Source organism: Passer domesticus, chromosome 10, assembly GCF_036417665.1.
Source record: "Passer domesticus isolate bPasDom1 chromosome 10, bPasDom1.hap1, whole genome shotgun sequence".
In the NCBI taxonomy this organism is placed as follows: domain Eukaryota; kingdom Metazoa; phylum Chordata; class Aves; order Passeriformes; family Passeridae; genus Passer; species Passer domesticus.
The window spans coordinates 37,743,442-37,759,783 of NC_087483.1; the positions used below are offsets into that span (position 1 = coordinate 37,743,442).

General features: G+C 47.9%; 1 protein-coding gene across 3 annotated transcripts; it reads left to right on the top strand.

The window, feature by feature from the left end:
- The first annotated feature begins 496 nt into the window (after positions 1-496).
- Positions 497-16,048, top strand: LOC135309221 (carnosine N-methyltransferase 2-like). Of its 3 annotated transcripts, XR_010369505.1 has the most exons (9): positions 497-658; positions 2,638-2,699; positions 3,993-4,131; positions 5,606-5,658; positions 8,668-8,775; positions 8,883-9,013; positions 9,321-9,414; positions 10,411-11,452; positions 13,493-16,048. XR_010369505.1 is itself a non-coding variant. In XM_064435256.1 (8 exons), exons 1-8 carry the CDS (start codon positions 633-635, stop codon positions 10,764-10,766), a joined length of 969 nt encoding a protein of 322 aa, XP_064291326.1. In that variant the 5' UTR covers positions 497-632; the 3' UTR covers positions 10,767-13,417. The 3 variants fall into 3 exon arrangements, 2 of the variants coding, with proteins under 2 accessions (XP_064291326.1, XP_064291328.1); XM_064435256.1 differs by lacking the exon at positions 13,493-16,048 and having other exon boundaries at positions 10,411-13,417; XM_064435258.1 differs by lacking the exons at positions 2,638-2,699; positions 13,493-16,048 and having other exon boundaries at positions 538-658; positions 10,411-13,418.
- Positions 16,049-16,342: the final 294 nt, after the last annotated feature.

The following is a 16,342-nucleotide window of genomic DNA, read 5'->3' on the forward strand; positions in this document are numbered from 1 at the left end:
GCTGCCTGTCCCCTGTCCCTTTCCTGGGGCAGGGTGCCAGGCTGCTGAGGGCTGCTCGCTGGAGGTTCTGCCACTATGCCCCATTTCCCCCTGAGTCACAGACGGAAAAATCGCTTGCTCAGCTCTCCGGGCAGCCAGCGAGCTCCTCTGATCCCTGGGGAAGGCGGGGATCTCCCAGCGCATCCCCCATGCTGCAGACAGGGATGCAGGAGAGCGTTCCCTCCTGCCCCGGGCGGCCAGCGGGAAGGAGACCAGGCTCAGAAACTTTAAAAACTGGACAGGAACAGCCCCGCCCGGCCCGGCTCACACCCACACCCGCAGCCGCTGGGGCTCCGCAGGCTCGGAGGTGCCAAGGTGTCCCTGCGTGCTCTGCCCCGCTCCGTGCGGACGCGCCGCGAACGCCCGGCCCCGCTCGGGTTTCCCCCTGTCCCTGCCCCGCTGACGCTGCCTGTGCCCTCAGGTCCGGCAGAGCCGAGCCGAGCCGAGCCGAGCCGTGCGGGGCCAGCCGGACATGCTGACCTGGCCCGGCTGAGCCCAGCCAGCCCCGCTGCCGGGAATTGCAGCGTGTCCCGGGCTGGAAGGGACCCGGGAAGAGCATCAGCATCCACAGCCCGACACAGCATCCCCCCGGCATGGAGCCCGCGGCCGAGGTGAAGAGGTACGTGGGCTGGGGGGCAGGCAGCGGGATGGTTCCCACCCGCTCTCTGTGCCTGCGAGGTGGGAGGAGCAGCAGATGTGTCCTGGGAAGGATGGGGGCTAGGGGGGAGATATTCAGCCCCTCCGCAGCCTAAGTTTAGCAATAATGAGGTTTATGAGTTATTCTTGCAATTTGTCTTCCTAAAGAAGACTTTTTCAACCAAAGAGGCTGCATCACCTAAAGTAATAATGGGACTTCCCTGCAGGTGCTGTCCATGTTGCACCCAGCTCTGTTCATGGAGGGAAGAGTTTAACCTTGCAAGCTCAGTCTTAGCTGGGAGCTGTGGCAGGACCAGCTGCCCATGGGCATCCCACTCCTTGGCAGTCCCTGCCTCGGTCCTGCTGTTGGGTGTTGGGGTCCTGGGGTAGGGCAGGACCAGCCCAAAATGTTATTTACAAATTTTAGAATCTGGTCTGGATTTTAACCAGATTTTAGAGCAAGTTCATTTGTTCCTGTTTCACCTTCCCAGCAACAAGTCAGTCTCAGAATCTAACCCCTGCCAGGAGAAATGGCAAAAGTGTCAGTGGAAGAGATCTTGGCATCATCCGTGCTGGTGAATGCTTGTGCTGAAGTCTGTCCAGGTCTCCTGGCATGGCTGGAAACACTTGACCTGTCAGAAATGGAATTCATGTCCAAAGCTGTTCCTCCCTGCACAGGAAAAGCCACGCTACCCTTCGGCATTTTAGTGGGAGATTTACACTGAAAAGCACCTTGCTGGGTTCACCCAGCTGAGGGGACAAAATAACCCTCTGCGGGCTTTGATGGGCAGAGATGGAAGGGGTTTCAGGGTTGAGTGGAAATTGGAGCCTCCAAGCTGGAGATGATGGAGGTGGGCTGGTTCTGGCCTCTTCCTGATGAGCTTCTGAGAGGTCTTTCCTGGGGAGAGGTGAGGTCAGGGTGATGGAAGAGAGACCTTTGACATGCCCCATGGACAGGAGTTACATCACTTTGGCACTGAAATCAGATGAAATCAGCTGCCCTTGCAGGACTCTGGAAGTGCCCCAGTGTCTCAGATTTCTGGGCTCTCTCAGTATTTTCTTTTCTTCCTTGACCAAAGCAGTGCAGTATTTGCATGTGGCCACTTCCTTCCCACATGGCCAGCATAGTCCCTACATATTTGTATCTCAAAGCCCCACTACAAACTCCCTTCTTTACTTTTCCACCTCCTGCCCTGTTTTTTTCTTCACTTGGGATTTTTTTCCTTTGCAGATGAGATTATTAGGCTGGGGTCTGCTATCTCAGACTGCTTGCCCTGAGGCATTTTCTAACAGCAAAGCCTTGGTGTGTCTGAACACATCATACAGGATATCACCCCTAAGACTTGCTGTGCATCTCGATGCTGAAATGTGGTTACCCAGGAGGTGACTCTTCCCTGTGCACAGACAGCCTCATCCCAAGCCTCTCTTTGCAGAAGTGAGGTCCTTGCATCCCTTCCTTTTTTCCTCACCCCTGTTTTATGAATGAGGCACGTTGTCAAAGGAAAATGAAGAAAGGGAAATGTCAGTCTGATGCCTTCAGCAGCAATAACTGGTCAGTGGTTCTGCAGGGGTGAAAACTTCCACAGCACATCTCAGACAAACACTGGAGCAGTGGCCAGTTGTGGATGCCCCATCCCTGGAAGTGTCCAAGGCCAGCTTGGACAGGCCTTGGTGCAACCTGGGATAGTGGAAGGTGTTCCTGCCCGTGGCAGGTGATTGGAACAAGATGAGCTTTGAGGTCCCTTCCAACCAAACTCTTTTATTGACTCTAGGATTCTATGGCTATGATCAGCTACAAAGAAGTTTTGGCTTTCTTTAGTAAAATAGAACAAAATGAATTATGGATTATCAGGAGAGGAAAGTTTGTCCTGGAGCATCTTCCCTTTGTTCTGCATTTTCAGTGCAGCTTCAAAAAAGCATACAGGTTCTTCAAATAACTGAAGTGCTATACTTTCCTTACAGGAATAGTTTCCCCAGCATGAACTTTGAAGCTGAGATTCTGACAACACCACACGATAATTCAGGTATTTGGGAGAAAAAAAAAAAGAAAAAAAGAAATTAAAGTAAAATGCCCACTCAGGTTGCTATCACTACAAACATGTTTTAATTCTTTTGGAGTCAGAGATTGTTAAAAAAAAAAAAGACAAAGAAGCAGGATGGTAAACTGACTGCAATTCAGGTGATTTCAGGTTTATGTTAGGGGAGAGTTCACAGTGTTGAGGATAGATATGGATGTGTTTACCTCCAATAGGGCTGCACCAGGAACACAGCTGCCAAGGACATGTGCTTTTGGAAACAGCAGAGGATTCAATTTGAGATTGCAGTGTCCTGGATGAGACATACATGGTTCTCTTATTCGTGGTGACTAAAATCCGGTGATAAAAATGTAACTCCTTGAAAGGCAAAAATGAGGATGAAGATATTCTGCCAAGTCCTGTCCTTCATCCTCATTTCATTTAAGAGGAATGGCTGATTTTTCCCCATTGAATGATGCCTTTCAGCATTGATCTGAGACAGACCCAGCACAGCAGGGCATCCTCTCTTAGTCCTGCCATTGCTCCTCAGCCCTGAGCAGCTGGCCAGAGCCCGTGCCCTGGCAGCTGCCCTGTCTTTAGGATGGGACAGCAGGAAAGGGAGACTGTGCAATAATTGCTTGGAACCCCTTGAGTATCCCTGGGGTTTGGCTCAGAGAGAGAGATCTTGGTGTCAGTCACCCACATTTGAACAGGAGCCCAGTGAAATGTTTTGCCATCAGTTGCCCTCCTGGCCACGAGCTGCAGGTCCCAGCAGGGAATTCCCCTCCCTGGCAGCCCATTTCAGCCCCCTGCTGTCCAGAGTCACAAGTGAGAGGCACAGGGTGGACTATTTTTGCTTCAGCTGCAGGTGGCAGTGTTTGTGTTGCATCACCCCACCTGGGAGGTGTGCCAGGAGCTGCCCCCTCAGTCACACTGTCCAGCACGGGCACCAGGGACAAACCCACCCTGTGACTCCCTTCACCTTTTTTTAGTCTTCCAGAAAACCCCTCCAGTTCCATCCCTTTCAAACAGAGCTCCTCACATCTGGCTAAACATTTTGGAGACATTTTCCTCAGGCTGTCCTGTAATGATGAGTCACTTGGCAAACATGCTGATATCAAAGGGTGCCAAGAATAATTTTTGAGCCCTGAGTGTAAACAGGTTGGAAAGTGCATCCTCTGCATCATTGTCCCAAATCCCTGGCTCCTGTTGGGTTAGGTTGGGTTCCTCCCATCAGGTAAGTGCTTGGACCCTTCACATGCCTCAAAGCCTCTAACATGCAACCCATGTTTGTCTCCCAAGAGCTCTACATGATCCCTTCCATGAGGAGCCTCACAGCTGAGGAGTATGTGGAGGCCTTCAAGTCATTCTTGGAGCACTCAACGGAGCACCAGTGCATGGATGAGTTCAACAAGGAACAAATGCCCACCATCGTGGCTGGGTAAGGAGCACGTCCCCCGAGCTGGGAAAGCCATCTGTCATCCTGGGAGTCAGCAGAAACTTCTAAGGATTTTTTTTGGGCAGGAATGAACTTTAAATGCTTTTCAGTTTTAAATCCCCTACAAGCGGTCTTTAGGATATTCTGTTTAATGACTCCAGAGTACGTGCTGTTTCAATTAATACACGGTGCTGCCTCAGCTTATGTTAAGGAAAGACTCAAGACCTCATTCTCATGTCCATCTCTTTCCATTAGCTGCTTTTCCCAGGATTAAAGTTAGGTTTTTTTGGTTGTTTGGGTTTTTTTTTTTCTGAAAGAAAGCTCTCTTGTGCTCTCTCACGGCTTTTGGGACTTCATCACATCCATCTAAACAGAAACACATCTCTAATTCTCTCCTAGTGGCTAATCTGTGGTTTTCCAGTCCCCTAAGACCTCCTTATTCCTACCCTAAGTCGATTTGCATTGCTTAAGTACCAAATGATAATCAGTTTTGTAAAGTATTGATTTAATATCTTAAGGCTGGATAACTGCAGACAGCTTCAGAACAGCCGAGATCCAAAGCACAAGAAAGTCCTTTTAAATCTGGGTAATTTTTGGATGTTATAGGAACAGAGAAAAAAAGGTTAGGCAGGCAAATTTTTATTCTACAGATCAGATATATACATAAAATCAACAACAGAATAATAATAATTAAATATTGTGTTAAGAAATTTTAATTGTGAATTTAAATCATGGACAAAATTGTGGCTTTCCATGATGCTGATTTTGGGTTTCTCAAAGGGTCTTGACCCTCATTAGAGCTAAGGCCCCTGAACTGCTCACACCCTTCTGGACTTGCTGCTCATCCCACTCTTGTGGAATCATTACTGTGGTGCCTTCTGAGTGCTTGAGAAACTCAATCCCTCAGCTGTTATTAAGTATTCTGCCAAGAAACATGTGACTGGAGTAATTTAATAAGCAATTTTTCTAAGGTAAAACAATTAGTAACAATTCAGACTCTCCTCCCAATTTCAATCCTAGATTAATGTTGATAAGAGATGATTTCCAGTCACCTGGATATCCTCATGGCTTTGTTTTTTCTGGGTATTTATATCCAATATTCCCTCCTGGGGCTGCTGAGGTTTTTCCCAGCTCACCCTGTCCCTGCTTCCCCAGCAGTGCCATCCCAGTCAGGGACAGCCCCTTTTCCCTGGGCTTCCCAGAGGCTTTTTTTGCCAGTCACTGCCTGAAGAAATCTCCTTTGCAAAGGGTGAGAAACCCTGCACCATGGTGCCTACTGTACTTTGAAATATGAGCTGGCTGAGCCATTGGTTATCACCAGGCTCAAAAGGGGTGACCAAATTTCTGTCCCAATTCATGTGCATAACACGAAAATTTCCAGGCTGAGGCGTCATCCAAAGTGTAAGAATGAAAGCATGAAGTGGTGTGACACAGCGTGAGTAAGTAATTTTATTTATATGTGCATTTATCCTTTCAGTCTGGGTGCTGGAAAATCGACCCTCAGCGTTCTGGGAGTTGGGAGTGGCACAGGTGAGGAGTGTGGGGATGGGGCACGGGGGGAAGGAGATAACTGGATAATTGGGCACTGAGGATACTCAGACATTAATGGCAGCATTTCCCACTGAAGCACAGAAGGGCAGAAGGAAGAGTGGAGCTGGGATAAGAGGAGTGCTCCTTCCCTTCCCTCCCTCTCATCTCCCTTCTGAAATGCTGCTGCTCAGATCTTTCTGGGCAGTGAGAAATGAGTGATTTTAGCTTAGTTTCTGCCTCTTGGTGACTCTCACCTCATTTTATTTGCCTCAAAGTAAGGACTCCTCCTTCTGCTTAGGTACAAGAGCATCTTCAAACCTTGTTGGAGAGAATTAGAGACATTGGAGAGGTTCTTTCCACCCAAAATCCTGCCTTAGACTGTCCCCCTTGAAGGGATGTCTTCTTTTGCTTTGCTTTTAGGGATCCCAGAGGCCAAGGCTGGGCAGTGCCCTGCTCTCAGTAGTGCAAAACCACCTGGCCACAACCATTAGCTGATGCAAAGCTGCATCAGCTTTTTCCAGACATGTTTCTTTGTTACTGCTGTGTTTTTACCCAGTGATAAGTAGGGTTTAACTGCAAATGATATTTTTCCCCAGAGAGAAACCCATCCTTTGGAAAAATAGCTTTAAAGTTGTTCTAAATGCATTTGTGCTTAAAAAAAGCCAAAACAACAAAACAAAAAAAGTGGTGAGCAGCCAACTTTGCTCCTAGGGAAACTGGGAGAAAATAAAGAGTAGAGAAAAGAAGCGGTGGTTTGATTTGTCAGAGTTTACTTCAGCTTTGAAAAGTATTTTCAGCTGAATTTTAAGTGCTAATACTTTCAAATGAAAGCATTTTTCTCACTTTTTTTGGTTTTGTTTTCCTGAGTAAGAGAAAATTAGCATTTGATTGTTTTCCCCAACTGGGAATATGTTGGAGCATATGAGAAACCAAGCAGGAAGAAATGATTCAGTTCTCAATTACCCTCTATTTTCATTAAGTAATATAAAACAGAAATTCTGACTCCACAAAAGCACAAGGGGGAAATGAACTTTTAGCATCGTCCTTAATTTTCCTTATGTCCTCTTCAGAGGAGGTTTTAATGGAAAGATAAACCCTTTAAAATACCCTGTGTTTCCTGGGTGAGTGCCCCTCACAGATGCCAGGACAGGGGTCCAGACCTGCACCCCCCATGTGTGCAAGAGCTGGGGCTGGGCAGGGAGTGAGCTGGGATGGCACCGAGCAAAAGGTTATATCTGATCCCTGACCTTTTCAGAGGTGGGCTCTGGTTTCACAGAGCCCCCAGAATTAGTTTAGTTGATGAAAATATTAATGGGGATTAGTGGCCGAATCACATCCTGAAAGCCTCTGTGTGGTCCAAATCACGTTTTCTCACTCACCCCACGTTTGCTCATGGCTGGCTGAACTCTGAGCTGGAACTTTCCAGTTGCAGAGAGGCTCCAGTCCTGTCCCAGCCTTGCTGTGGGCAGTGCTGGAGGGTTGCTGCAGGCAGGGAAAGCTGCAGCAGAGAAATTCCTGCCCTGGAGTGCTGTTATTTTACTGCTTGTTTTTACAGACAGCCTGGTGGAAGATGTTATTACCTGCTCTTGCAAACACTGCATTAAGGAATTTTACAGAGGTGGAGTGAAAAAAACTCCAAACTTCAGCAGCCTTTAAGACATCCACCTGCTGTTAATGTAACATTTGGCTCCATCAGTGGCTCCAGGGCACGGGGCAGCAATGCTCTGCCTCTGGCCCTGCCCCAAGCCTGCAGGCAGCTCTAAGGGCTGCTGCTCCCCAAGCCAGGCACTTACACACTGCCATCTAGGACTGTCACAAGTGATCCAGCTGCTTGCTATTGGGATCTGCCTTCCTGTCAGCAGTGTTGGTCCCTGTACCTTCAATGGGTGCAGCCTCAGCCTCCTCCCTGGAGCCTTTGGCCAGCCCTGCCCTGCTGCCACTGCATTCCTCACGGGCCTGGGGTATTTTTAATCCAATTTCAAAGGACTCCTCCTTCCTGGGATGTCCCAGTAGTGCTGGCATGGCTGGTATTTCCTTCCCTGAATTCTATGTACTGCAGCACCTGCCAAGGATGACAGCTCTTCCCTGGTACATCAGCTGAAAGAGCAGGGAGGATGCAGGATCTCCTGTCAAGACCTCTCTGCGTGACATTTGCAAGGCCAGGGCTATTTTTAGGCAGATACAGACAGGATTCTTGCAGAGGTCTCATCAAGGTGGTCACATCTGCTGTTTATTTACATGGTTTGAAGTGATCCAGGGGCACTCATACACTTGGCATTTCTGGGTAGTAAGCACCATGTCCTGTATCACTTCAGAAGAGGCTGGAAATTTCCTAGAACAGGAGGACAGACTGCTGCTTGCTCCTCCAGAGCTCACACAGCAGCACAGGAGCACCAACAGCTAAATTTGCAGGGCACTTCCACACAAACAAATGAGTCTCTACCTGTGTTTCCAAGATAACCATGAGTTAATTGGTGCCCTGGGCTGAGACCATGTGGAGAATCCCCAAAGAGGGAGGATCCAGGATACTGCACGTCAGTGGGTCTTTTCTCTTGTGGGGCAGTTCCCCAGGTGTTGGGCCTGTGTCACAGCAGCCACTGTGTCCCTGTAGCAGCCCCAAAGCTGTGGGCCACCCCACGCAGCTGTGTCAGCTGCCTCCTTGCACCCTTCAAACTTTGTGGGGTTGTTGAAACCTGTTCCATGGTTATCTTTGTAAACAGTGAGCTGTGATTCCTGTGGCCTGTCTGTCCCACAACCCAGGGTATTGCCATTAGCAGGTTTCTGTGCTGCTGCTTGTCTCTGCCTTGTTCTCAGGCTCCTCTGTACCCCTCTGAGCAGTACAGTACCATGGTAGGATTGTCACCAGGCTGTGCCACCTCATGAGCCACAAAGCAGAACATGCCTCACTCCTGCTGGGGGATTTCCTGGCAGGAGTGGTGGCTCTGCACTGGCATCCTTCCATTGCATTTACCTGCTTTCTAAAGTAGTGAATTTGTGTTTATTGAATAGGTGAGCAGGACTTGAAAATGATCAGGATACTACAGGCTGTGCACCCAGGGGTCTTTATTGACAATGAGATTGTGGAGCCCAACCCACAGCACGTGGCAGCTTACAAAGGTAAGGCTACACCTGCTGCCTGGGTTATAGCAAGGACCATCCATCTGAATGATGAGTTTTTTCTGCTTTTTATGAAATTCAGGGTTTTCTCCTACTTTTTGAAACAGAGCTGGTGAGTCAAGCTCCAGACCTGCAGAATGTTTCTTTTATTTGGCACCAGCTCACTTCCTTGGAGTATGAACAGCAGGTGAAGGAGAGAGGCACACATAAGAAATTTGACTTCATCCATATGATCCAGGTAATGGCCATTTCTTTAACACAGGGCTGTTGGATTTAACTATCCCCTTCAGTTCTGCTCCACGCTTGGATTTATGACCAGAGCTGAGCACTGCTCTCCCACAGCAATTCTGCAGAAGCTCTACAAACACCAAAGCTGGCAATGCTCAGTGCTGTGAGGTGTCCCTAAATGGGCATGTGGAATCAGGAAAGGCTGGCAAGCATCTGGAACAGAATTTAAAACACCTCTAAAAGAAAGGGTTTAAGCCTTTGGAGGGTCATTGCACCGCGGAGGAAGAATAATGGCTGTGTGTCACTGTCTCTTCTAGATGCTGTATCGTGTGGAGGATATTCCCAGTACTATCAAGTTTTTCCACAGCTGCCTCGACCATCATGGCAAACTCCTGATCATAATTTTGTCAGGTAAGGGAGACCTTGTATTTTTTTTGCTCCATTGCTGGAGTTTTGAAGAGCTTTGAAGTTTGAGAGCCACAAATATTTATCTGGTGATGTCAGTGGTGCTTATTCTATAGTAAATAACTAAAAAAAATTGCTGGATTTCATATGGAGAATGAAATTTTGGGCTTAGCCTTGGACTCCAGTGTCTGATGGGGCCACTTAGGCACAGCATTTGTGCTCTGGCTCCCCTGCTTGTGGAATGGATGTAGTAGAGAGAAGGGTGGCTGTCCATGAATGAGGGTCCATCCTTCCTCATGGTGAAATCAGCACTGCAAAAACACAACCTGAGCTCTGGGTGGACTCATCCTTAGGGTTCTTTGTACAGCAATGACCCAGAGCCCAGAAGGACAGCAGATGCTGCTGAGAGCTGCAGGCTTTATGGCAGGACACGAAAAAAGAGGCACAACATGATGGCACTTCTTAAAAGAATTGAGTGTTTCATCCCTTGGCGCCATTCATGAATCCCCAGCTCACGGTGTGGTAGGAAAAGCACAAATTCCCATGTTCCCCATAAAAACTGCCTCTCACATTGCCTGTAGGCTGTTCCCCTTGCTGTCTGGGGCTGCTTTTTGAGGTATGTCTTATTCAAAGAGCACTTACAACTGAGGTTTGATGTGAAAACATATGCACTGCTTTGGCCAAGGCACAGTTAAGAGGCAGCACGGGATGTTCGGGCTCAGCACATTGGTACCTCTGTGTGTATCCTTCCTTCTGGGCAAATTCAGTGCTGGAGACATCTCCTAGGAGTTTTGTTTAAGCAGGGCAGTTTTGGAGGAAGGGTTGAGGGAAAGCAGGGTTTTATGAGGCGCAGATATTTATAAGTAGTCTCGAGGAGGGGTAAAGCTCTCCTCCTGCCCTGTCAAGGCTGGGCCAGCAGTGAGGGAGCTTTTCCAGCTCATTTCCAGCATGGTGTTGACTGCCTTGGCTTTTCCATAATAACCTTCCCTGGTGGCCCCGCAGACAGCAGCGGCTGGGCCAGCCTGTGGAGGAAGCACAGGGACTGCCTGCCCGCCACCGACAGCGGCCACTACATCACCTGCAGCGGCATCACCGAGGTGCTGCAGGGGCTGGGGGTGCAGCACCGCGTCTACGAGCTGCCCTCGGGCTGGGACATCACCGAGTGCTTCGCCGAGGGGGACGCGGAGGGCGGCCGCATGATGGATTTCCTGACGGGCACCAAGAACTTCCTGGGCACGGCCCCGGCGGCGCTGCGGCGGCGGCTGCGGGAGGCGCTGCGCCAGCCCGAGTGCAGCAGCACCCGGGACGGCAGGGTCATCTTCAGCAACAACCTCAGCATGATCGTCGTGGACTCCTAGAGCCACGGCTTGTGGCTTGTTGTGAGCAGCGTGCATCCCGGCTGTGCTTTCGCTGGGACTGGCACTGCTCTGTGGGGTGGCGGCAGGTTTGCTCGCCCACAGAGGAGCCCGCGCGGCCTTGGCGGCCGTGAGGGAGGCGGCCAGGTACAGACCTCTGCTCCACTGTGATGCCTTCTGCCCCAGCCGGGCCGCCACACACTGATTCCTCGTGAAGGCTGGCCTAGAACAGAGCTAAAGAATGAAGTAGGGATTTATTAGGAGGCCTCAATGGATCCACCTTGGGCAGCGCAAGAGCCCAGCCAGGGCTGCACCCAAGATGAACCAAAACGGTCACAAAATGCACGAGCGCTCACGGGGTCTCTCACTTTTATAAGTTCTGCTCCATTTGCAGATTGGAGTGAATTGCCAATCACAGCTTTAGCCCATGAAGTCCCATCCTTCTTGTTTTTCTCTCTTCAGCCGATGTTTGATCTCTTGGGCCTGAGATTTGGATCATTTGTCCTTGGTCCCCAGCTAGAAAAAGAATTGTTTTGTCTGCCTCTCTCTGTGAAGAGAGCTCACCATCCCCTAATATGAAGCTCAAAAGTTCACACTAAAGCAACACAGAATCTGAAAACTATAAAAGCTAAAACCTGAGGCATCACCAGGATAAAACCACCAAGATGTCCCATCTGCTTTGCACCCAGGTAATGTCACTGCACCCAGGCCCGAGCTGTAAGTTGCTCTGCATTAGGCTATTTCACGTGGTTTTATTGGCACAGACATTTACTGCCCCAAGTCTCTCAGCGTCTCACAATATAGACATAAAGTCTTAAAAATTTAGTCTTAAAAATTTATCAGCCTTTTTGTTTGGAGAATATTTTGGAACCCAGGATGATACTTGCCCTGTGCTCTTTCAGGCAGACATTAATTTTGTTACTTTCTTACTACTGTTTGTCTCCATATAAAATAAAAGCAATCTTAAAACAAAAAAGTCACATTTGGTTCTGCACACGTGGGATTATAGAAAATGAAGAGCAAAGAGGTCATTGAGTTAAAAACCAAAAAAATATGCAAAGTACCATTTTATGGAAGGCTTTAAGGGTTTCTTGTAAGTGAGAAAGATGAGCCTGAGGATGTGGAAGAGCTGGGAGAGGGCTGCAGCTTGTCCTTGTGCTGCAGCCCTGGGAGGAACCTTGGCTCTCTTGGAGCAGCATCACTGCAGCACAGCAAAACAGCACTAAAATGGGATGTATGTGGTTAAACTGTTAATATAGGTAAGTTAAGAATATTTCCCAAGGGCCTGAGCTGTTCAGAGAGCTGGAGGAGGTGCTGCCAGGGCAGCCAGCTCCAAAGGGAGGTGCCACTCAGGATGCCAGTGAGGTCTGGTTCTGCATTTGGCACCGTGGTGCTGTGCAGACCTCAGACTGAGCACATGGGGAAGCTGCCTGCAGTGCCAGCAGCCTCACTGCAAACAGCTCCAAGGGGGGAAAACCCAGCTCAGGTGGGAAGTACCTGCAGGCACAGAAGCCCTCTGTCTCTGGGTCTGATTTTTCCATGCTTAAGCTGGGTAGGACACACCTGTGTGCACCTGGAGGGGCTCAGGTGGAGGTGTGGTGTGGGTCAAATGGCTTCTTCCAGCACCATGAACACATGGGTGGTCACACTGGCTTGTAAGACATTCCATGTCACTGTCACCCAGAGTCCTGCTGATCCTGCTAAAACTGTCCCACCCCACCCAGCTGAATGCAGTTACTGCCAGGGGCAGCATCACCCTGAAAAGGTAATGAACCCATGAAATCCTTATGTCTCCACTCTGGTTTTTTGGGTAATTTTTTAGGTTTGGGTTTTATCATATATTTTTGAAATGCAGCCATTTCTCCCGAAACTGCTGTAACAGGAAAAATGAACAAAATAATGGGAAAACAGCAGCATGATATCATCTCCCTGGCAGGACTGAGGCACCCTGGCCTGCAAGTACTGAAACGTCAGTCAAGACTGGACAACCTCCTCCAGAGTGCCCCATACCTGTGCACAAGCTTTTCCCTTTGATCCATCCTATTGTTTATTCCACAGGCATCCCCTCTGCTGGTGCTGGCTCCCAGCACGGGGCAGGGAGTGAGCAGCTGGGCTGCTGGACAGGATCTCAGCACTGCTCCCATCAGTGCTCTCCTTCCACCATGAATTCCCATGGTTTATTTCCAGTCAGCAGTGGTTTCTCTGTCTCTGCCTGGTGGATTAAGATGAAAAACAAAAGGGGCCATGAAACAGGCTTGCTTTTCAAGCTTCAAAGAAAAATCTACCTGTTAGTCTTTGCAGAAATTTGGCACAATACAGGTTTGCCCAGATCTTCCCCAGCCCAAGAGGTTTTCCACCCCTGCACAGACAGACACATTTCCAATAAGCAGATACTCAGCAAGACCCAATTGTGAGCACAGAATTTACCCACATTATTGTAAATCAATGTGCAAATGCTCAAAAAAAGGGAGCACTTCAAAGCAGACTGTTTAGTGACAGGCTGGGGAGATGAAACAGGGCACCCCATTAAAAACACAGCTGATCAATGATTTATGTGTAATTTTTCCTTTGATTCTTCAAAAGCAAGTAGTTTATCAACAACTCTGAGTGTACACCTGGAATAAATAGCATCCTAAGTGTCCCATTTGTTTGTATATTTATTCTTTGGTGAACGTGCTGTTTAATAACTGCTTGTTTTGCTTTCTAAAAGACGTTCTTCTCCCATGCAGAATTTCAGACTGTGCTTCCCCAGCAACAGGAGTGTGGCCACGAGAGGGCTGCAGCAGCCAGCAGAATAAATCCACCTCAATGCACCTCCCAAAGCTCTGGAAATGCTGAGCTGAAGCAGCAGAACCAGACATTCAGGCAGACAAATGCATTCAGCTTCCTCTGCTGGCTCATCACACCCTGATCCCAGCAGTTGGGACCACACTTTTTCCTACTGAACTCATGGGCTCTGACTCTGGGCTCTGGTTTGTAAAAAACTCACGATGGCACAGCACAGCTGCCACAAGGGATGCACAAAATCTGCTTTTGGGTTGGTTTTTTTCTCCCACTCGATGGCTGGAGTGCTGCAGCTCGCCTGCCACGGAGCTCAGGTCTGTGGACAGGGACCCAGGAGTGACAGATCCCAGGGAGGGAAACACCAGGAGGGGGATGGCAGGAGTGAGAGGCTGCTTCAGCCCTAGCTTTGAGCCAAATTGACCCTGCTGAGCTCAGTCCAGGAGGAGCTGTGCTCCATAATGAGTTTCCTGGCAGTTCCCACTAGTGAAGAGCCAGTCTGTGTCTCCCAGAGGGAATTGTGATGCTCCATCAGCACCAGTTTGTTCCAGCCCAGGGAGAAGGCTTTTGTGGATAACCATGCTGTCCTGTGCTCTCTGCAGCAGAATCAATGCCTGCAAAACCCAAACTGTGCAGTTTCACATGGAGCAGTTGCAGATTTTTTCCTGATTTCCAGTTCATAATATGCCCATTTCAATGCACAGCTCTGCTTGTGTTACAGTCCCCTAAAAAGGAGCTATAGAGAACAAGTCTTTACAACATCAAGGATGGATAATTTTAGTTTTACTGGGCCTATATGCAGTCTTGGGGGCTGAATGGTTTGCCTTTGAAGTGTTAAGGCTTCTCTACTCATGAATATCATCAGGGGAATGAAGGTAGCATGGGAACTGCAAAATCTAGGAGCTGATTTCTGAATAATCTCATTAAAAAACAAGCTCAGTAAAATACTGGAGCATTTACTAAAAAGATTATACTTAATCTCAATAGGAGGGAAAAATAAAGAGACTGAACTTTTTTCCCTCCCCCTTCAACATTTTCTCACAGAAATCTGTTGAGGTTTATGTCAAGCATGTAGGATTGTGCTCACATTTTTGGAGCTTATAAAGGCCTTCATAGGAATAATACCCTCCTGGACAGAGCTCTAGAAAGGTATTTCCCATCCTGCTTTTTAAACAGAATATTTTTTTCAAGATCCTATCCTCCAGACTGAGGATGAATATCTAATCCAAGTCTCGAATATCTTTATTATTGAGCATTGCTTCTTGTAGTCACTCCCCTCCCTTACTGAAGTATCAACAGAAACTTAAATCTTGCTAAATGGTGAAAGTCCTCTTAGGCAGAGAATGTGTTGTTCATCCCCCATTCTCCTTTAATTCCTTGTTAACAACAAATAAATAAACAAAGAAACAAATCCCTCCAAGAGAAATGTTTGGAGCACAACCTCCAGCTGGAAAGGTCTGGTGCTGAGGAGGGTTTGTGGGACATGTGAGATGGCAGAATCCCAGTGGGGCTTTTCTTCTCATCTCTGAGAAGGAACAGGGAAGAGCAGAACAGGAGTTTCATTTCCACTCCCCACTTCTGATGACACGTTTGATTAGACGTGCCAGCAAATTGCTAGAGAAAACATGTTTTGTCATACATTGTAATGATGGTTCCTCTGGTGAATTTATAAGCGTGATAAGGAAATTTTCAGAGCGGTCTCTGAGTCCCTATTGCTTTGTTAACATTTTTTAGCATCCTATTAATCACTCTGTATGTATCTGTCAACAGCTGATATTATGGATTAAGGAAGATTACAGCTCATTGCTCCAGTGGCTGTTTTCTTTAGGATTTAACTCCACAGGCACTTTGCCACTCACCTCCCTCTGACAAAACCAGCCCCTTGCTTTTGCCAACACTTTGCAGTGCTTCCCTGACTAAGAGTGGGTTTACTTAAAAAAGTATCAAAAGTGCTCATACAGGAGGGAAACGTTTTGATTTTGTTATTTCTGGAAGAAGAGCTAACACACTTTCAGTGCTGAAGAAAGAGTCCACAAGGTCCTGATTTACAGATGTTTCCATGCAGATTAATGTTGACTTTGTTTTGTCATGCTTGTGCAGATCATGTCACTTGTTATTTGGGGAAAGGGGATGTTATTTGAGGAAATTCAGAAAAAAGTTCTACAGGTTGAATAAATTTAACTCATAGAGTTTCTCCATTCTTTACTATCAGCTATAGGCTGTTCTCCAATTCTACGTATTTCTTATCCACTCTGGGATACAGAGAAATCCTCGTGACTCCCGTGATGCAGCAAAAAGCAGAATTAACACTGGAGAATACAACAGCTAACCCATTAATTACCTTCAGACTAAAATTTATTCACCCAAACTTACTCCCTTGTGCCAGGACTTGTTTTTATACACAAAAACAATAATATCAGAAATACCAGTTTTGACCTAGACATTTTTCCTGAACTTACTTAATGTTTACATCTTGTCTCCAAGGCCTTATCATTCCTCTCTCTCTTCTCTGGCAGAGCATCTCCCCACCACTGCCTCATCCCAAAGCAGCCACATTAAAGAAAACTTTCCTGCCATGCTCAGAAGATGCAGGGTCATGGCCAGCCTTGGTCCTGCTCACTTGCAATTCCTGCCAAATGTTAATGCAGATTTCCTGCTTCAGAGCCTCAGGTGACACAAAGCTGCTCTGGGTGTTTTACTGGGAGCCTCTCACCCCATTACAAATGTCCTAAAACAACAAGCACTGCCAGAGCCTGCCTCCTCTGCACTTGGTGTAAATTATCCCTGGGCCACTGCTT